General features: G+C 50.4%; 2 protein-coding genes across 3 annotated transcripts; one reads left to right on the top strand and one right to left on the bottom strand.

The window, feature by feature from the left end:
• Window positions 1-2,277: 2,277 nt before the first annotated feature.
• Window positions 2,278-3,534, bottom strand: LOC133462384 (coiled-coil domain-containing protein 85C-A-like). 2 transcript variants are annotated; one of them, XM_061743608.1, is made up of 2 exons: window positions 3,408-3,534; window positions 2,278-2,988 (listed from the first exon to the last, which is right to left on the bottom strand). In XM_061743608.1, exon 2 carries the CDS (start codon window positions 2,671-2,673, stop codon window positions 2,383-2,385), a length of 291 nt encoding a protein of 96 aa, XP_061599592.1. In that variant the 5' UTR covers window positions 2,674-2,988; window positions 3,408-3,534; the 3' UTR covers window positions 2,278-2,382. The 2 variants fall into 2 exon arrangements, with proteins under 2 accessions (XP_061599592.1, XP_061599593.1); XM_061743609.1 differs by lacking the exon at window positions 3,408-3,534 and having other exon boundaries at window positions 2,278-2,712; window positions 2,891-2,911.
• Window positions 3,535-9,559: 6,025 nt separating this feature from the next.
• Window positions 9,560-21,155, top strand: hhipl1 (HHIP-like 1). Its single transcript, XM_061743607.1, has 9 exons — window positions 9,560-10,066; window positions 12,467-13,113; window positions 13,200-13,343; window positions 13,952-14,280; window positions 14,482-14,608; window positions 15,548-15,693; window positions 15,776-15,857; window positions 19,604-19,686; window positions 19,789-21,155. The coding sequence occupies exons 1-9, from the start codon at window positions 9,725-9,727 to the stop codon at window positions 20,355-20,357; spliced, it is 2,469 nt and encodes an 822-aa protein (XP_061599591.1). The 5' UTR covers window positions 9,560-9,724; the 3' UTR covers window positions 20,358-21,155.

The following is a 21,155-nucleotide window of genomic DNA, read 5'->3' as shown; positions in this document are numbered from 1 at the left end:
GCATCTCGGCGGTGTCCAATAGGAGAGAAAGTGCTGGAGGGAGAAAAAAAACTTGCAGCTTGTAGATCAGAGACGATCAAGATGGAAGAAAGAATGATCTTGGCTGTGAGTCTGTGAGGAGCTGTGGGATGAAACTGCAGGACTATCGGGACATCAATAAAAAGGGACAAAAGTGGAGAGAAATCTCACAGAATTTGGACATACCTGGTGTGTTTAAAAGTGGTAGAAATGTGATATTCTTTTGCTCTTTTAACAATAAAATGTCAATTTAAAATATAGCATTTCCATGCCTCATCTGGGGATCAATTGAATCATTGATCAATATATGGTTATGAAAAGACCACGTGTCAATACTTTTGCAAACTGAAGCACTACAGGTCCGCTAAAATGACTGACATGAGCTAAAAAACAACAACATAGTTCAGAAAGGTTTTTTAATAAAATATGATTCAGCCTGAAGTAGACCTGGCCATCATGGAGCTGTAGCTCCCGAACGAGCCTGTATTCCCCCAAATCCTGTCTTCATGAGGATTTCATGGACCCATCCCCTCCTTGCTGCTGCTGCTCATCTTCTCCTCCTCCTCCTCAGAAAAAGATCTAAAGCCAGGGCTTTTCTTTGAATCAGGGACACATGCATTTTGCAAACCGAGCTGTAGTATGTCCAAATGAGTGGGAAAACGGCGCCAGACCGGAAAAACTTTTTTCCGTCGCAACTTGCAACAAATGTGTACACAGGTGTATGCGCGCAGGCTCTGTGCCGAGTCTGCACCCATCCGGGCGCAAACCAAGTTCTAGGTGAAAGCCGCTTTGCGACGCCGTGCGCCCTTTGGTGCTGCCGACCTCTGCGTCAGACCCTGCGCTCTTGCGCAGCGGCAGCACATACACTTGAATGGGAAAGCCGGCGGCGGCTGCAGCTGTGCGCCCTCTATTTGAAAACCGCTTTAGCCAATCAGTGATTGTTGACATGGGGGCTCTCCCCGTGGGTGCTCGGCCATCTCCGTGGGTGCTCGGGCCCCGAAGCACCCACGGTTCCGGCGCCTATGCTCATAACTGCATCTCCGCTATGTTCCTCGTCTTGGAGCATTCTGGCTATCTAATCAGGTCCGATCAGGCTTTGTTTCCTGTCCACGATTCGACTGACGCAGCTCTGGTTTCTGCTGAAGGAGGAAAGGCTTATCTAACCCTGATCTTCACACATCTTTATTGTCCTTGTAGTTTCAAGGTAATTAGACGCTGAGATAAGACGCTGAGATAAGACGAACGTTATGGCTCCTTCAGCCTTGACCCTCCGACCATATGAGAAGTACATACTGTAACTGGGCGGCAGTAACTCAGGTGGTAGAGCGGGTCGTCCAATGATCGGAAGGTCAGCGGTTTGAATCCCGCTCTGTCCCAGTTTGCTGTCGTAGTGTCCTTGGGCAAGACACCTTACCCACCTTGCCTCGTGTGAATGTGTATGAATGTGTATGAATGTTGGTGGTGGTCTGAGGGGCCGTTTGGCACGATATGGCAGCCACGCTTCCGTCAGTCTGCCCCAGGGCAGCTGTGGCTACAAACGTAGTTTACCACCACCAGTCTGAATGTGTATGAATGAATAATGATCTCTGTAAAGCTCTGGGTGCCTTGAAGGGTGCTATATAAATCCAAGCCATTATTATTATTATTAACTGTAATCCACACTGTGGTCCAAATACTTGGTCGTGCTGGTTGCTGCTCCATTTACATGCTGTCACGTGGTCTTGTGTCAAGACGGCAAGAAAACAACAAATAAAACGTGAGAACGAGCTGTACTGGGATCAGGCCAGTAACTCATAATTCCCTCCCACAGATGGACCGTTTGGTTAGGTGTCAACATGTGTGATGGAACAAAGATATGACAACACTATTGGCGCTTTTCCACTAGTACCTACTCATCGCAACTCGACTCGCCTCGGCCCGGTTTTTTTCGGTGGAGGCAGGTGGAGGCGTGCCAAGTTAATACTTTTTCTGTAACTATTCTGCCGAGGTTCTAAGCTGCTGAGTCGGCTGTATCTGACATCATCACACTACAGGCCACCGATTGGTCGGGGGGTTGGAGTCAGACGTCTGAGTCAGGAGGAGGAAATCAGAGAAAGAGAGACTTGCGGCTTCTTCATTTTATTCAAAAGGCAATGGCAGCAAAAGTTTGTTTGGTGATCCAACTCTGAGGGTCAGATGTTCATAAACCTGGTGCTGAGGAGAGAATTAAAAGGGGATCTAGACGGAGATAAGGAACGACCAGATCTACCAGGAGCTCTGTCTCTTCATAGCTGCTCACGGCTCCAGCTGATTTTTCAGCAGCGCCGAGACAAACAAAATTTTTAAAAAAGCATCACCGCTTGAAGCTTCTTTCACTCTCATTTTTTAACTTGACACCCGGAGCCCCTTCTGCCGGTCGTCGTCGAGGAAGCAGCAGAGCTCCCGGAGATCCTGGTTGTGCTCCTGCAGCTTCTGGTTCACCTCCTTCAAACTCCAGATCTCGTGCAGGTGGACCTGCAGGCTTCCGTTCACGTCCTTCAGCAGATGTCCGCGCTCAAGCATCAATTCCAGGTTGCGTTTCTCCAGAATCCTGAGCCTCCGGATCAGGTTGTCTTTCCCCGGTTTCAGTAGCTCCTGGTCGGTCAGGCGGCTCGCGTTCGCCCCGTCCGGGTTCATCCTGGGATGTCCGGAGGATGACAGTCCGCTAACCTGTCTCTGACGTTGGCAAGATTCAATTCAATTCAATTCAATTTTATTTATATAGCGTCTAATACAACAAAAGTTGTCTCTAGACGCTTTCCAGAGACCCAGAACATAAACCCCCGAGCAATTATTACATAAACAATGGCAGGTAAAAAACTCCCCTAGTGGGAGAAAGCTGTGCTGCCCTTACAGCTGTATCATTGACAGCCAGCTAAACTCCTCTCCTCCATCAAGACTCTGCAGACAGGCTTTAGTCCACAGGTTTATTGGTGAAAGATTGGTGTGAAACTGTGGACAAAAAACACAAGATTGTGCATTAAACGTTTGCCTACTATGGTTACATTATATTGTACTAATTTAACATTATCTCACAAAATAAATGTATTTTAACAATCACTAAGCAAGGATATATATATTTTTAACACATCTATCAGTATTTATATATTCCACATTATTACTATTTATACTATTATTTATTACAGAGTGTAGCTATGCCATGAATTAAACCAACACACATATCTCAGTAACGAAATAACATTGTACACTTCTTAACATGAAATGTGTATCATCATATAGACTAACACAGATGCCTCTAGTATACTTTCACAGCTTATTCAGAAGATCGTACAAAATACAAATAAGATGACTAAATTCTTACAAATAATTATTGCAAACTGTAGATAAAATACTGCTACACATTTACATACCAACAATGCACCATAAGGCATAGGATGTTTGCAGATCAGAGCTGGATACAACGCAGACAACAGGAGCATGGATTCTTCTTCAAAAGAGGCATGGGTTCTTCAATACACCTGACTTCCTCATTAAGAGGCTCACGGGAAGTCACATGACTTTACGATTACTGTGTCCAACAAAAAACACTAGATGGAGCCAAATAACAGCAATAATCCAATTTGGTTTAACTAAATAATAATGAACAAAAATACTTAACTGAACACATTTACAGGCCGCAGGCAGGTGGAAGCAGCAACGGAACGACCGGGGGTGGGGACCACAGGCCAGCATGCAGCTCCCGAAGCTCCGGCCCAATCAGCAAGCCCAGGTTTGGGTGCAGGGTCGGGGAAAGGTTGAGAAGGGGCAGGGCCAGGGAGAGGAGTCTTGACGGACAAATCTCTCCCCCGCCTGCCCGGGCCATTTCCCTGCCCCTCTCACTCCCACGCTGCAGGATCCGGTGTTGTGCATTCAGAAATGCTCTTCGCCACCAGCAGAGGATGCTGCACAAAAGAGAAAAAAGAGAAGAAAAGGGGGGGCCAGCACAAGAAACTACAGGAGCGACTCTAACAGATAATCTAGAAGATAATCGGAACCATCATTCAGAGACGAGACCGGGACGGGGACAGAACCGAGTACGAGCCCCGCGGGGATCCATCTACCCACCCGGAGGAGAAATGAACCGAAGAAGCTGCTGCTCACCTTCCTACCGCCTGGTCGACGCACACACACGCACACGCGGATGCAGGATGAAACAGGGACCTCTGCAGGCGAGGACCAGGAGGAGAATATCCTCCCGGGTCGGGAGGATGTCGATCACAGGGACATGCAGAGACTTTTGGAGGGGCAGGTGCTGAAATTTAAAAAGGGACACATGGAACACCACTTTCCGACAATAAATTTGTTACATTTGTTACTTTGTTACATTACAATACAAAACTCTGTTGTGTTTTGTATTGTACTACCTGCTCTGAACTTCTTAAACCTTACCCACGACTTACCCACGACTTACCCCGTATTATAATAACAAACTGAAACTAATACTGAAACTAATGGAAAAATACAAAACTATAATAAGTCTGGATACCCATTAATCAAAACTAAAGAAATGACAACATATATACATACAACATAAATAACTGGTAGCCTACATGTTCTACCTGCTAGTAAGGCAAAGTGAAATTCGTCAAGTGCCAAAAACAACAACAACAAAAACAACACACACAGGTAATGTGCACATAATGCTACTGCTGCAAACCATACAAGTGAAAATATCCTCAGTTGAAGTGTCAATCTCCTACAGACCTGCAAAGTGCGGGGCAGGTCACGTGATGAGGGCCTGCCAGGTGCATGTCAGGGAGGGGGATTTTCATCATATCATTTTATTTAGCTGAATTATTATTAATTGTTAGATGATATTGGTGAATGAATGGCACGATAGGTCCACACTTAAAAATGGAAATATTATTTTTAAAGGCCTTTGAAAAAAAAAAGGCCTTTGACAGAAGGGCACTTTGGGCATCTGAGCACGTGCATGGTCGATCAAATACTTCATTGATCAGATCCCCCACCAGGAGGACAGGTGATGGGCACACAGGAGCCAGCTGAGTATGAGCACCGCAGCTAGCTCCCCCAGCACCCACCCTGCACCCACCCTGCACCACCACAGCCCCAGGATGAGCCATCCCACCGTACCACACCAGGTTATGTACAGTACTGCTATACCTGGTATATGTACTACTATCTATGTACTTTGGGGCTGCAACTAGCGACTATTTTAATAGTCGACTAGTCAACGACTATTGAAACGATTAATCGACTAATCTGATAATTAATAATTTTTTTTTAATTTAGTATGAGGTTGCTTTAATTATGTGGCAAATGATAATAAACACAAGAAAGATGGTACTAGAGCCCTGATATAGCGGGACTGTTTTCTTCATCCTGCTCCCGCCCGCATCCGCAAAACTCTTTTAATTTATGCCCGCACGGCGCACAATAATAGAGATGCATTGATTTAGTGTCTTCTCCCGTCCCGCAAGAGAAATGTCCAGACAAATCTATCTGATTTAATGTTAACATGATCATTGTGGAGCTTGATGGATAATTGACAGTTCATAGGCACCTGACTGAAAGTTAGATGCAAATCCATCATTGTCATCATCACTCAAGCTTTTTCACCTTTCGCGCTGCATCAATTATGTGATTGAGGTTATATCAACGAGAGTAGCTGTGAGTGGCTCAAATAATACTAATAAATAACATGAAATAAACAAATTTAACGAATTAAACTAATTAATGTAACAAATGAAAATAGACTTAATATCTTACCAAGGCGAGTCCATTTCGTTCAACAATCCGACGTGCTTTCTCTTCAAATGCATTACTGACGTGCTCCCTTGAAAAACAAGTCGGCTTTTCAAACCTTGCAAGTTATCTTTTTATTCGCCATATCGAGGCTAAAATGCTCCCAAACTTTTGAATTTTATTACCTACAGCTGCGCTGAAACGCTATCGTGCATACGCGACTCTCGGCAGAGATTGTATTGAAGTGAGACGCCTCACTCCATTGTACACGTCTGGCGAAAATTGTCGACAATGGAATTCATTGTTGACAATTTTGACTATTGATTTTTGTCGACAACGTCGACGAATCGTTGCAGCCCTGACGTACTTTACTGTAATGAGAAATATCTTGTATAGTTGAGGGTAACACCAGCAAGTTCTTTGTTTCCAAACTTCTCTTCCCAGTGGGACCAGCACTTCCCTGTCCGGTGGCACCAGCACTTCCCTGTCCGGTGGCACCAGCACTTCCCTGTCCGGTGACACCAGCACTTCCCTGTCCGGTGGCACCAGCACTTCCCTGTCCGGTGGCACCAGCACTTCCCTGTCCGGTTTTACCAGCAGTTCCCTGTTCGGTAATACCAGCACTTCCCTGTCCAATGGCACCAGCACTTCCCTGTCCGGCGGCATCAGCACTTCCTTGTACGGTTACATCAGCACTTCCCTGTCTGGTGGGAACCGTACATCTTTGTCCGGTGGCACCAGCACTTCCCTGTTTGGTGGGAATAGCACTCCCCTGTTTGGTGGGAATAGCACTCCCCTGTCTGGTGGGAACAGTACATCCTTGTCCGGTGGCACGAGCACTTCCCTGTCCGGTGGGACCAGTACTTCCCTGTCCGGTGGCACCAGTACTTCCTTGTCGAGTAACATCACCACTTCCCTGTCCTGTGGCATCAGTACCCACAATAACTCTTATGGACACTTCACAATCAGCAGCTGTAGGAAGATACAGTCACAAAAACATCCATCAGGAGACTGTGGACCGGCTTCAACTGACATGGTTCGTTAATGCCTTTTTGACCTTACACAAGAACCCGAACAGCAGCCCACGATTCCACCTCCGGATGCCAGCTGCCTCTGGGTTTAAAACGTGACGTGAGCAGAGTGGATGCAGCTAACCCACTCTGCTGCCACAATCACCTGAACCGCTGCTCCACAGCCCCCCTTACAGCTGAGCCCAAACCACAGGAGTGATCAGGAGAGGAACCGCATGTCTGGAGCCGGACCCAAGTAATCGGTGCAGGTCTGGATCCGCACCCTGGTGATAGGTAGAGGTCCACAGGTCTGTATCTGGACAGTAGAGGTCGGTAGAAGAACGGCAGGTCTACATCCTGATCCTAGTGGTCGGTAGAAGAACCGCAGGGCTGGATCTGGATCATAGTGGTCGGTAGAGGAAGCGCAGGTCTGTATCCAGACCCTAGTGGTCAGGCAAGGAACCACAGCTCTGGATCTGGATCCTAGTAATCGCTAAAGGACCTGCAGGTCTGAATCCGTACCCTAGTAATCGCTAGAGAACCTGCAGGTCTGAATCGGGACCCTAGTGGTCAGTAGAAGAACTGCAGGTCTGATCTGGACCCTAGTGGTCAATATAAGGACCGCAGGTCTGGATCTCGACCCTAGTAATCGGTAGAGCACCGCAGGTCTGACTCCGGACCTTGGAGATTGGTAAAGGGACACAGGTCTGGATCTGGACCCTTCTAATCGGTAGAGGACCTGTAGTTCTGAATCCAGACCCTGTTGGTCAGTAGAAGGACTGCAGGTCTGGATCTGGACCCTAGTAATCGGTAGAGCACCACAAGTCTAGATCTAGACCCTGTTGGTCAGTAGGACTGCAGGTCTGGATCTGGACCCTAGTGGCTAAGATGGAAACTAGAAAATCGAAATTATGAGATAGAAAGTCGAAATTATGAGATAGAAAGTCATAATTATGAGATAGAAAGTCGAAATTATGAGATAGAAAGTCATAATTATGAGATAGAAAGTCGAAATTATGAGATAGAAAGTCGAAAGTATGAGATAGAAAGTCGAAATTATGAGATAGAAAGTCAAAATTACAAGATAGAAAGTCATAATTATGAGATAAAAAGTTTAAATTATGACTTTTTATGTCATAATTATGACTTACTGTGGGGATATTTTTATTTTTAAGGCTAAGATTTCATCTTGTTTTTTTCTTTTACTGGCGGAAATGAGCTCTAGTGGTCGGTAGAGGACCTGCATGTCTGAATCTGGACTCTAGTGGTCAGTAGGGGACCTGCATGTCTGAATCTGGACTCTAGTGGTCGGTAGAGGACCTGCATGTCTGAATCTGGACTCTAGTGATCGGTAGAGGACCTGCATGTCTGAACCTGGACTCTAGTGGTCGGTAGAGGACCTGCATGTCTGAATCTGGACTCTAATGGTCGGTAGGGGACCTGCATGTCTGAATCTGGACTCTAGTGGTCGGTAGAGGACCTGCATGTCTGAATCTGGACTCTAGTGGTCGGTAGAGGACCTGCATGTGTGAATCTGGACTCTAGTGGTCGGTAGAGGACCTGCATGTCTGAATCTGGAATCTAGTGATCGGTAGAGGACCTGCATGTCTGAATCTGGAATCTTGTGGTCGGTAGAGGACCTGCATGTCTGAATCTGGAATCTTGTGGTCGGTAGAGGACCTGCATGTCTGAATCTGGACTCTAGTGGTCGGTAGAGGACCTGCATGTCTGAATCTGGACTCTAGTGGTCGGTAGAGGACCTGCATGTCTGAATCTGGACTCTAGTGATCGGTAGAGGACCTGCATGTCTGAATCTGGACTCTAGTGATCGGTAGAGGACCTGCATTTCTGAATCTGGATTCTAGTGGTCGGTAGTGGACCTGCATATCTGATTCTGGACTCTAGTGGTCGGTAGAGGACCTGCATGTCTAAATCTGGACTCTAGTGATCGGTAGTGGACCTGCATGTCTGAATCTGGACTCTAGTGGTCGGTAGTGGACCTGCATATCTGATTCTGGACTCTAGTGGTCAGTAGGAGACCTGCATGTCTGAATCTGGACTCTAGTAGTCGGTAGAGGACCTGCATGTCTGAATCTGGACTCTAGTGGTCGGTAGAGGACCTGCATGTCTGAATCTGGACTCTAGTGGTCGGTAGAGGACCTGCATGTCTAAACCTGGACTCTAGAGGTCGGTAGAGGACCTGCATTTCTGAATCTGGACTCTAGAGGTCGGTAGAGGACCTGCATGTCTGAATCTGGACTCTAGTGGTCGGTAGAGGACCTGCATGTCTGAATCTGGACTCTAGAGGTCGGTAGAGGACCTGCATGTCTGAATCTGGACTCTAGTGATCGGTAGAGGACCTGCATGTCTGAATCTGGACTCTAGAGGTCGGTAGAGGACCTGCATTTCTGAATCTGGACTCTAGAGGTCGGTAGAGGACCTGCATGTCTGAATCTGGACTCTAGTGGTCGGTAGAGGACCTGCATGTCTGAATCTGGACTCTAGAGGTCGGTAGAGGACCTGCATGTCTGAATCTGGACTAGTGGTCGGTAGGGGAGCTGATGTCTTTGGCCCTTCTGGATCTAGCTTGGTTTTTGTCGCCACCTGCTGGCCGACGAGGAGATGACATGAAGGACTCTTCCATCATGATGTTCCTTCCTAAAGCTGACAATTCGGCACCCACAATGCACTGCGTGGTCCAATTGATATTCAGAGGAGTGGATCAATAAATGAGCCTGAAGAAAACGTGTCAGCCTGCAGGCTGAGGTCGTCCTGGACACAATTTGGGGGGGGGGGGGGGTTCTTCTCAGAGCTCTTGCAGGGAAGTGAGCACTGCACTGTCCGTGAGCCCAGTTAGGTCCAGGTCCAGGTCCAGGTCCAGGTCAAGTTGACCGAGGGCAGCGCACGTCACTGCGTCGGAGCGAAGTCCACAGGAAACCTCCGCGCTGCTCTCAGTGTTCGGTCCCGCAAACATGCAGCGGAGTCTCGGCGGAGCCCGGCGCCGGCCGGGGCCGGGGGGTGCGGGTTTCCCCTGGGGTGCGGGTCTTCCGAGGGGTGCAGGTCTTCCCTGGGGTTTTACCTGGGTTCTGTGGCTGTGCGCGGCACCTGTGGCTCTTCACCCGCAGTGTCTGGACTTTAAGCCGCCGTTCCGCCCGCAGAGGGAGCTGGAATTCTGCGTCATGTACAAGTCGTTCGGCTGCTGCGACCACCAGAAGGACCAGCAGCTCATGGCCAGGTACTACCGGATCATGGACCAGTTCGACTACCAGGGCTACGCCAGCTGTGCGGGGTACGTGCTGGAGCTGCTGTGCCAGGTAGGCACCGTGGAGCCGGGACTCTTATGTAACCAGGCCATCTGCTGCCAGTTAAATCACTGGAACCTGTCTCAGCCTGGACGGTTCCAGCTCTCTCTCTCTGCAAACTTCTGGTTCAAGCCTCCACACATTTGTAAAACTGCAGTTCAAAGATGATCTGTGGTGATGCGTTTAATTCTCAAGAGATGGGCAGATTTGTCTAAAGCTCAAGAGCTGAGCAAGAAAACAAGCCGGGTTTATGTAACATTGAGTGTGTTGACATGGGAAGTTTAATTCATCTTTAATTCACAATTAAAATGAAATCCGATTTAAAATGAGTAAAAATTACCATGTAAACACCTAATTCCGAATGAAAATGGCCATTCCGTCATAGTTCTCCAGCCCTTCTTGACTTAATTCCGACGTAAGTGGCTGGTTTATTCCGATTTTAAATCCGAGTAGAATAATTCTGCGATCATATAAACACTCATTCCTCTTTAAATTAATTCTGGTCTTCTCGTTCCCTCGCCCGTCTGTCTCCATGACGCTTATATTCCACTGGGCTGGTTTTCCAAACAAAGTTTCAAGATGCAGCAGCAGTAAACGCTGGTCAAGAGCAGAGACCATTTATTTAATAAATAGAAATAATTAAAAGAACAGATGGAAACAGGAAACATCAAAATGGTGAGCTTTTCAAAGTTGTAGCGGCTAAGTTTGTTTTTCTTCCGGTCATTTCCGGTAGTTTAACTTCCGGTCCCCCCCCTATCCAATCAGAACCTTCCCAACCCCCAGACCTTACGCGGAATTGCATAAAGCCAATCAAACGTGTTTTCCATGTAAACCTCAATTCGGAATTACTATTTCCATGTAAACTCGAAGGAAAATAGTTTAATTCGGAATTATTTAATTCGGATAATCTGAATTAAAAAACGTCATGTAACCGTGGCCATCATGCTGATGCTACAGTTGTTTTAAGAGAGAGATGTTATTCCAAAAATCATTTTAAAAAAATAGATACGTTCTTACTTCAAATTAGCAAACTTGCATAATTTATTCATTCACAATTGAATTAGTGAACATTTTAAAAATAATGACTTTATAAAATCACCTTTAGCCCGCCCCTGCCGTGGCAAAATTCAGCCCGCCCCTGCCGTGGCAAAATTCAGCCCGCCCCTGCCGTGGCACCTTCAGCCCGCCCCTGCCCTGGCACCTTTAGCCCGCCCCTGCCCTGGCACCATCAGCCCGCCCCTGCCGTGGCACCTTCAGCCCGCCCCTGCCCTGGCACCTTTAGCCCACCCCTGCCGTGGCACCATCAGCTCGCCCCTGCCGTGGCACCTTTAGCCCGCCCCTGCCGTGGCACAATCAGCCCGCCCCTGCCGTGGCACCATCAGCCCGCCCCTGCCGTGGCACCTTCAGCCCGCCCCTGCCGTGGCACCTTTAGCCCGCCCCTGCCGTGGCACCTTTAGCCCGCCCCTGCCGTGGCACAATCAGCCCGCCCCTGCCGTGGCACCATCAGCCCGCCCCTGCCGTGGCACCTTCAGCCCGCCCCTGCCGTGGCACCTTTAGCCCGCCCCTGCCGTGGCACCTTTAGCCCGCCTCTGCCGTGGCACCTTCAGCCCGCCCCTGCCGTGGCACCTTTAGCCCGCCCCTGCCGTGGCACCTTTAGCCCGCCCCTGCCGTGGCACCTTTAGCCCGCCCCTGCCGTGGCACCTTCAGCCCGCCCCTGCCGTGGCACCTTCAGCCCGCCCCTGCCCTGGCACCATCAGCCCGCCCCTGCCGTGGGACTTTCAACCCGCTCGGTAGACTCGGTACAGTTGGGGGCTCGGACTCGGAGCATTGAGCCGGCCCAAGTTAGTGTTCACTTTGCGCTTTGTCAACTGAACCGTACCTTTTGAATAAGTTACTCTGTATTTCAGTTCTGGCAGCACACGTTCTTTCAGTAGCAAAGTTTCAGGTGAGGATGGTGGTACAGGTTTGGTCAGAGGGATCGTAAAAGAATATTCACTAGCATCTTAGGTTAGCTAAAGCGATTAGCTAAAGTCTCTGCAGTTAGCGAATGTCTCTTCCAGGTGTGCTCGTTCTGCCCATTTAAAACATGAGGCAGCAAGGCATGAAGGGAACGAGGCTCCGGAAACCATCGTTCATAGTTCCTCCATCACGCCACCGTGTCTTCATCTGCTGATGCCAGGCTATACGTTTAACATGCAGGTTCTGATTCCTTATTTATGGTAGAATCAGCAAGTACTTCCGACGGGGAGATGAGAGCAGCTCCACCTATATGCACCTATGAGTTGTTAACGGTAGGTGGATCTAGGCCCTCTGTCTTTCTGACTGTAACAAGAAGCAAATGAGGCTCAGACGGGAGGAGTAGGACCGTCCTCCTTCTTCCTCCATCTTACCGTCCTTTTCTTTTCATCTCAGGAGTGTTCTCCGTATGCAGCCCACCTTTACGACGCCGAGGATCCGAGCACCCCGGTCAGGACCCTCCCAGGCCTCTGTCCAGACTTCTGTTCCCAGTTCTGGAACAAGTGTCGTTTCACCATCCCGGCCCTGTCCGATGACCCTCATCTAGCAAACGTCAGGGAGGACCAGACCCGGCTGTGTCGGTACCTGGAGCTGGATGACGCCGATTACTGCTACCCTCATCTGCTCAGCAGCCAGACGCTCACCCAGAACCTGGGCCGGGTCCAGGTGGACTCGGAAGGCTGTCTGCAGCTGTGCCTGGAGGAAGTCGCCAATGGGCTACGGAACCCGCTGGCCATGGTGCATGCCAACGACGGCACGCACCGCTTCTTTGTGGCCGAGCAGGTGGGGCTGGTGTGGACGTACCTCCCCGACCGATCCAGGCTGGAGAAGCCCTTCTTGAACATCACCAAGACGGTGCTGACGTCTTCGTGGGAGGGCGACGAGAGGGGCTTCCTTGGAATCACCTTTCACCCCAAGCACAAATACAATGGACGCTTGTACGTGTACTACTCCGTGGAGGTGGGCTTTGACGAGAGGATCAGGATCAGTGAGTTCAGGGTGTCGGCCAACGACATGAACGTGGTGGATCACTCCTCTGAGCGGTAGGTGTGGGCCGCAGGAGCAGGTCGGCAGAGAACCCCGGCATCCTCACACACGTCAACCTTCTTCTGTTTCATATTTTTTTAAGAGTCATTCTGGAGATCGACGAGCCAGCATCCAACCACAACGGCGGGCAGGTGCTGTTCGGGGACGACGACTACTTGTACATCTTCACTGGTGATGGTGGGATGGCAGGAGACCCGTTTGGCAGATATGGAAACGCCCAGAACAAGTAAGAATAAGACACTTTAGCAGCACTCAGTCGGTACCCCCTCTCTTTTGTAGTCCTGTTGGTGTCCTTTATCAGTGTCTGGTGGTTCTGGAGGAATTTTGGTCATTGAGATCTTAGGACATTTGGACCGGTCCCACCACAGCATCTCAACGAACCAGGTCTAGGTCTGGACTTTGACCAGGTCATTCCAGAACCTGGATTATTTTATTGTTCATTGTTCTGCTGCTGTGTTTGGGGTCGTTTCTTGTCCCATGACCCAGTTCTTCATCTCAATGGCTGAGAGTAGACCTCTGTCGTGGTCTTTGCAGACAGAAGAGATTTCCTCCTGGAAACTCTTCCAAACAAACCGTCCTAGTCCTCATGAACTTTAACGTCGAACATGATCTTGGGGTTTTTCCACTCCTAACTCTTGTTGGGTGCTGCCCATCGGTGCTCCCAGGTTATGTTTCAGCATCGTTATTGCTCAGGACAGCATAAGGCTAATGCTAAGATGGTGAGACTATGATCAGAGGCTCACACAAGACCCCAGGGTTGAGGGTAGGGGGTACTAACTTTGTCACGTGACTGTATTAAGAGTTTGCAGTGACTTTTCTGTAACTGATCTCCAGGTCAGCTCTGTTGGGTAAAGTTCTTCGCATCGATGTGGACCACAATGAGAGAGGTCCGCTGTACAGAATCCCTCCAGATAACCCCTTCATCCACGAGCAGGGAGCGCGACCCGAGGTCTACGCTTATGGCGCCCGCAACATGTGGAGATGCTCTGTGGACCGCGGTGACCCACTGACCAAAGAGGGCAAAGGCCGGATCTTCTGCGGGGACGTCGGCCAAAACAAGTTTGAGGAAATCGACATCATCGAGAGAGGCCGAAACTACGGCTGGAGAGCCAAAGAGGGGTTCTCCTGCTACGATAAGAAGCTATGTGCCAACAGCTCGCTGGGTAAGCAAGCTCCTCAGCAAGTGTGCTCGTAGGATTAAACCCTGGAGGGCGCTTCAGCGTTAGTGCTTCTTCAGCGCTGCCGCCAGACTGTCGGAGGGTCGTTCACAGGGCTGAAATGATACTTGCTCCAGTGTTTACGTTCCTGCTGCCGTTGGTAGAAAGGCAGAAACAATAGCTAAAGACTTCCTGTTTCATTCACAGATGATGTCCTGCCCATCTACGCCTACCCTCACAAGATGGGTAAGTCGGTGACGGGCGGCTACGTGTACCGCGGCTGTGAATATCCCAACCTGAACGGCTTGTACATATTTGGAGACTTCATGAGTGGGTAGGCTTCACCTGACGGCACTCTTCTAAATCACTGCACGGTTAGTTTGTGTAGAAAACAACTAGAGGAAACAATGTGATCAGAGCCATACCTGAAGGAACCGCATCACCTGCATCAGTTAAGAATCAGCAGGAAGTGTGAACTAGTCGGGGCAAGACGGAGGGTTGAATCATTGTGCCGCGTTACTTCCTGCCTGAGGTTTCTGTGTCAGTTTAATCTTTACTGGTGAGAAACACCAGCCATCCAACCTGTAGTGCCTGTAGGCTCAATGTTTGATGCATGATTTTGTAATTTTTTCTTTATTTATTTCAAGACAGGCACAGTGCACAATAAATAATTAATCTTGTACAAAGAGAGAATATGTATTGTGCGAGGTTCTAGCAGATTGCTATTTTCCTAAACCATATTATTTTCCATAAACCTGATGAAGAATGTGTTCAGTTCATCAGTTCTGTCCCGACTTCCATCTGGAGGTGACGTGTTTGGGGTTTAGAATGTATGGTGTTAGCATCATCCAAGCTAAATTAGCCATTATGTGCTAACGTGGGTTTGTGCCAGCTGGTTTTCAGGTCTCATCCTTCTCCCCTTTTGCCCATTTTTGGATTAATTGGGGTTGGGCCGTGTCAGATCCTACTGACATGGCGCTGTGCAGTAAGACAGGAAAAAATGACTTCAGAAGTAATTATAATACATTTTATTTATAAGTGTCATTCAAAGGACTGAAGGACACTAAACAGAGACAAGAAGCAAAACAGATAAAGGTTGCACAGAATAAAAATACAATTACTTTGTAACCACATAGTTACAGTGTAATTACACTGTAATTCCGTAACTTGTATCTGTTTTCAAAGACATTATTATGTCAGTAAAGTTATGAAAGCTGTTCTGTCGATGAACCCTGAGGGAACATCACATGTCACGTGGACTTGATGTGCTCAGGCGTCTGATGAGCCTGCAGGAGGACAGGAACAGCGGGATGTGGAAGTACAACGAGGTGTGCATGGGGCTGGGCCTGACGTGCGCCTTCCCCGGACTCATCAACAACTACCACCAGTACGTCATCTCCTTTGCTGAGGACGAATCTGGTAAAGCATGAAAACAAACAGCGGCCACATCCATCCTTTTCCTGCTCTTAACCGCTAAGCGTCCGTGTCTTGTTGTGTGCAGGTGAGCTTTACTTCATGTCCACAGGAATCCCGAGTGCTACGTCGCCCTCAGGAGTGGTTTATAAAGCTGTGGACCCCTCCAGGTGAGTCCCCGCCCTGCTGTCAGTCGGCCCTGACAACGTACAGGACTCATGTCGCTGGGCTGGAACTCAGAGCTTTGGAGAGTTTTTTGACTTCCTCTTGACTTTCTGCTGGATGTCTCTCTGCCTGTTTTTGATGCCATTAGCCGTTTGACGGGCGTCTGACAGCGTTCAGGAACGCCGGCGTCATTCCACCGGGGGTGAACGTTTGTTCTCACTCATCTGTCTCCCGGCTGCTGACCTGAACCTCTTAGTAAACCGACCGGGACCGTCCTGGACGACAGTGATAGACCTCCAACTTCACGTGTAGTTTCACAACCTTTTTCACCGATGCCTTTGGTCCAGTGACGAGTGTAGCTCTGTCCACCCGTAGACGGGTGTTCTGGTCCTCGTGAACAAACGTCCACAGATGTCCAACAGGATGTAGATCAGGACTCATAGAAGGACACTTCAGAACAGTCCAGTGTTTGGTTCTGAGTGGTTCTTGTTTGATTCTAGTTGTGTATTTTGGGTCATCAGAATCAGAATCATCTTTATTGGCCAGGTTCGAACATTGTCCAACAAGGAATTTGACTCTGGTGGTGTGCTGTTGGCCTGGTCGTCGTTGAACCGGCAGTAAAAGCTGCTCACTACAGGCTTAGATGTTTTTAGTTTCTGCCTGTAGGTCGGAATCAGATGAAGCAGACGGTGGTCAGAGTGTCCCAAAGCTGCGCGGGGAACAGAGCGGTATGCGTACTTAATTACAGTGTAACAATGGTCCAGAGTCTGCGTGTCCCCGGTGGGACACGTAACATGTTGCCTGTATTTTGGAAGTTCGTGAGTGAGGTTTGCTCTGTTGAAATCCCCCAAAACAATGAAGAGTGAGTTCGGGAGTTTTTTCTCCAAGTCTGTTATCTTGTCGGCCAGCCGCTGCGTGGCTTCAGTCACACACGCGCCCGGTGAAAACTCCTGCGGTGAATGAAAAGGTCTGCAGTTCACAAAAAGTGTCTCTAAGTGAGGGCTGCAAGAGTCTTTTAGCACTGTGACATCCGTACACCAACCTTCGTTTATATAGAAGCAGATTCCACCACCTTTTGTCTTGCCTGAAAGTTCCCTGCTTCCCTGCACCTTGGTTCCAACAGTGAAGTCCTCCTCGGTGGTCCACCTTGGTTCCATCAGTGGAGTCCTCCTCTGTGGTCCACTCTGGTTCCATCAGTGGAGTCCTCCTCGGTGGTCCACCTTGGTTCCATCAGTGGAGTCCTCCTCGGTGGTCCACTCTGGTTCCAACAGTGGAGTCCTCCTCGGTGGTCCACTCTGGTTCCAACAGTGGAGTCCTCCTCAGTGGTCCACTCTGGTTCCAACAGTGGAGTCCTCCTCTGTGGTCCACTCTGGTTCCAACAGTGGAGTCCTCCTCAGTGGTCCACTCTGGTTCCAACAGTGGAGTCCTCCTCAGTGGTCCACTCTGGTTCCAACAGTGGAGTCCTCCTCGGTGGTCCACTCTGGTTCCAACAGTGGAGTCCTCCTCAGTGGTCCACTCTGGTTCTATCAGTGGAGTCCTCCTCGGTGGTCCACTCTGGTTCCAACAGTGGAGTCCTCCTCAGTGGTCCACTCTGGTTCCAACAGTGGAGTCCTCCTCAGTGGTCCACTCTGGTTCTATCAGTGGAGTCCTCCTCGGTGGTCCACTCTGGTTCCAACAGTGGAGTCCTCCTCAGTGGTCCACTCTGGTTCTATCAGTGGAGTCCTCCTCGGTGGTCCACTCTGGTTCCAACAGTGGAGTCCTCCTCGGTGGTCCACTCTGGTTCCAACCGTGGAGTCCTCTTCGGTGGTACACTCTGGTTCTATCAGTGGAGTCCTCCTCGGTGGTCCACTCTGGTTCCAACAGTGGAGTCCTCCTCGGTGGTCCACTCTGGTTCCAACAGTGGAGTCCTCCTCGGTGGTCCACTCTGGTTCCATCAGTGGAGTCCTCCTCGGTGGTCCACTCTGGTTCCAACAGTGGAGTCCTCCTCAGTGGTCCACTCTGGTTCCAACAGTGGAGTCCTCCTCAGTGGTCCACTCTGGTTCCAACAGTGGAGTCCTCCTCGGTGGTCCACTCTGGTTCCAACAGTGGAGTCCTCCTCAGTGGTCCACTCTGGTTCCAACAGTGGAGTCCTCCTCAGTGGTCCACTCTGGTTCCAACAGTGGAGTCCTCCTCAGTGGTCCACTCTGGTTCCAACAGTGGAGTCCTCCTCGGTGGTCCACTCTGGTTCCAACAGTGGAGTCCTCCTCAGTGGTCCACTCTGGTTCCAACAGTGGAGTCCTCCTCGGTGGTCCACTCTGGTTCCAACAGTGGAGTCCTCCTCGGTGGTCCACCTTGGTTCCAACAGTGGAGTCCTCCTCGGTGGTCCACTCTGGTTCCAACAGTGGAGTCCTCCTTGGTGGTCCACTCTGGTTCCAAGTTGGAGTCCTCCTCGGTGGTCCACTCTGGTTCCAACAGTGGAGTCCTCCTCAGTGGTCCACTCTGGTTCCATCAGTGGAGTCCTCCTCGGTGGTCCACTCTGGTTCCAACAGTGGAGTCCTCCTCGGTGGTCCACTCTGGTTCCAACAGTGGAGTCCTCCTTGGTGGTCCACCTTGGTTCCAACAGTGGAGTCCTCCTCAGTGGTCCACTCTGGTTCTATCAGTGGAGTCCTCCTCAGTGGTCCACTCTGGTTCCAACAGTGGAGTCCTCCTCTGTGGTCCACCTTGGTTCCATCAGTGGAGTCCTCCTCTGTGGTCCACCTTGGTTCCATCAGTGGAGTCCTCCTCAGTGGTCCACTCTGGTTCCAACAGTGGAGTCCTCCTCAGTGGTCCACTCTGATTCCAACAGTGGAGTCCTCCTCTGTGGTCCACTCTGGTTCTATCAGTGGAGTCCTCCTCAGTGGTCCACTCTGATTCCAACAGTGGAGTCCTCCTCTGTGGTCCACTCTGGTTCCAACAGTGGAGTCCTCCTCTGTGGTCCACCTTGGTTCCATCAGTGGAGTCCTCCTCAGTGGTCCACTCTGGTTCCAACAGTGGAGTCCTCCTCAGTGGTCCACTCTGGTTCCAACAGTGGAGTCCTCCTCAGTGGTCCACTCTGGTTCCAACAGTGGAGTCCTCCTCAGTGGTCCACTCTGGTTCTATCAGTGGAGTCCTCCTCGGTGGTCCACTCTGGTTCCAACAGTGGAGTCCTCCTCGGTGGTCCACTCTGGTTCCAACAGTGGAGTCCTCCTCAGTGGTCCACTCTGGTTCCATCAGTGGAGTCCTCCTCGGTGGTCCACTCTGGTTCCAACAGTGGAGTCCTCCTCGGTGGTACACTCTGGTTCTATCAGTGGAGTCCTCCTCGGTGGTCCACCTTGGTTCCATCAGTGGAGTCCTCCTCAGTGGTCCACTCTGGTTCCATCAGTGGAGTCCTCCTCGGTGGTCCACTCTGGTTCCAACAGTGGAGTCCTCCTCGGTGGTCCACTCTGGTTCCAAGTTGGAGTCCTCCTTGGTGGTCCACCTTGGTTCCAACAGTGGAGTCCTCCTCGGTGGTCCACCTTGGTTCCAACAGTGGAGTCCTCCTCGATGGTCCACTCTGGTTCCAACAGTGGAGTCCTCCTCGATGGTCCGCGATGGTCCACTCTGGTTCAACAGTGCCAGTGCTAATAACAAGACCCACAACTATCAGGTTACGTTTTGACACAAAAGCCCGGACACCTGGAGGGGGTACAAACTTTGTAGCAACTAAAGAAATGTTTGCAACAGTTGATTTTATTTATTTTTTTATGTTTTTCAGACGGGCTCCACCGAGACACTGCCACTACGATCCTCTTCCTGTCAGAGTAAAAAGTAACCTCATTAAGTTTATTCCCCAAGAAAGTGAGTCCACCTGCAACCCAGCCGACACACTCCAGACTGGTTCTTTTGCTAGTTCGGTGTTGCTCACAGCAGTTCTTGTGTTTGTCATCATTCTTCCCTCAGCTTTGATCGGCGTAGACCTCCCCAACAAAAACCAGCCCACGCCTCCGCCCACAGAGTCTTACGACTGGCTCCAGGAGCTCATCGATCGCCTTGGAGAACCGGGCCCAAACTCCCCCACGCCTGCCCTAACCACAACCAGCACCAGAGCCCCCCGAGGCTCCAGGCGGAAAGGCCGGCGCAGGAAGGGGAAACAAAGAACAGACGGCGCTGCCAAGCTCCAGAATGGAGCGGTGCGGCTGGTTGGGGACGAACACGGGCGGCGTGACCGTGGGCGGGTGGAGGTCCACGTCAACGGGGAATGGGGAACCGTGTGCGACGACCTGTGGACCATCAAGAACGCCGAGGTGGTCTGCCGGCAGCTGGGCTTCCCGTATGCGCTGAAAGCAGCCAGGAACGCTGAGTTCGGTGAGGGCAGGGAGATGCGGATCCTTCTGGATGACGTCCAGTGTGAAGGGACCGAGTCCAGCCTGCTGGACTGCATGCATCCTGGTGTCGGGACCAGCAACTGCGCCCACTATGAGGATGCTGGAGTGATCTGTGGGAACTTGCAGCACGTCATAGAAGCCTGAAACCTGACCGCCGCCAAGTCGGAGATAATTAACATGAACTAAGTCTTAATTAATCAGCCGAACCGACCCGGACTCGTGAATCAGAACACCTGACCCGACTGGCCCGAACCAGACGTCTGACAGTGAAGTTGACGAAACCCGTAACCATCCCAACCCGCTAGGATTGCCACTGTTAATTGTTATTTGTTTGTTTGTAAAACCTGCGAAAGGTTTATATTTTTGGAGGATTTGAGACCCTTCTCAAAGAAGTGAGTTGTCTGGAGGTCCTCCGTAGTCCCCCGGGACAAGTCTCACCTCCACATTTGCAGCAATGCAGGATCAGGGACATCTGTGTTGTAATGTAATCTGCAGTTCGGCTGAAGTTCGCTCACCGTTTCACAGACGCAGCACTGTCGCCGCTACACTCAGCGCTACACACAGCGCTGCCGCCACTACACGCAGCGCTACACGCAGCGCTACACGCAGCGCTACACGCAGCGCTACACAGCGCTGTCGCCCCTACATGCATCGCTACACAGCACTGTCGCTGCTACACGCAGCGCTACACAGCACTGTCGCTGCTACACGCAGCGCTACACAGCGCTGTCGCCGCTACACACAGCGCTACACAGCACTGCCGCCGCTACACGCAGCGCTACACAGCGCTGTCGCCGCTACATGCAGCGCTGTCGCCGCTACACGCAGCGCTACACAGCGCTGCTGCCGCTAGACTCAGCGCTGCACAGCGCTGCTGCCACTACACGCAGCGCTACACAGCACTCTCGCTGCTACAGGTACACGCGGCGCTGCTGCCGCTAG

The sequence above is a fragment of the Cololabis saira genome, chromosome 16 (genome assembly GCF_033807715.1).
Source record: "Cololabis saira isolate AMF1-May2022 chromosome 16, fColSai1.1, whole genome shotgun sequence".
Taxonomy (NCBI): Eukaryota; Metazoa; Chordata; class Actinopteri; order Beloniformes; family Belonidae; genus Cololabis; species Cololabis saira.
This window is presented reverse-complemented; position numbering and strand designations above follow the sequence as displayed.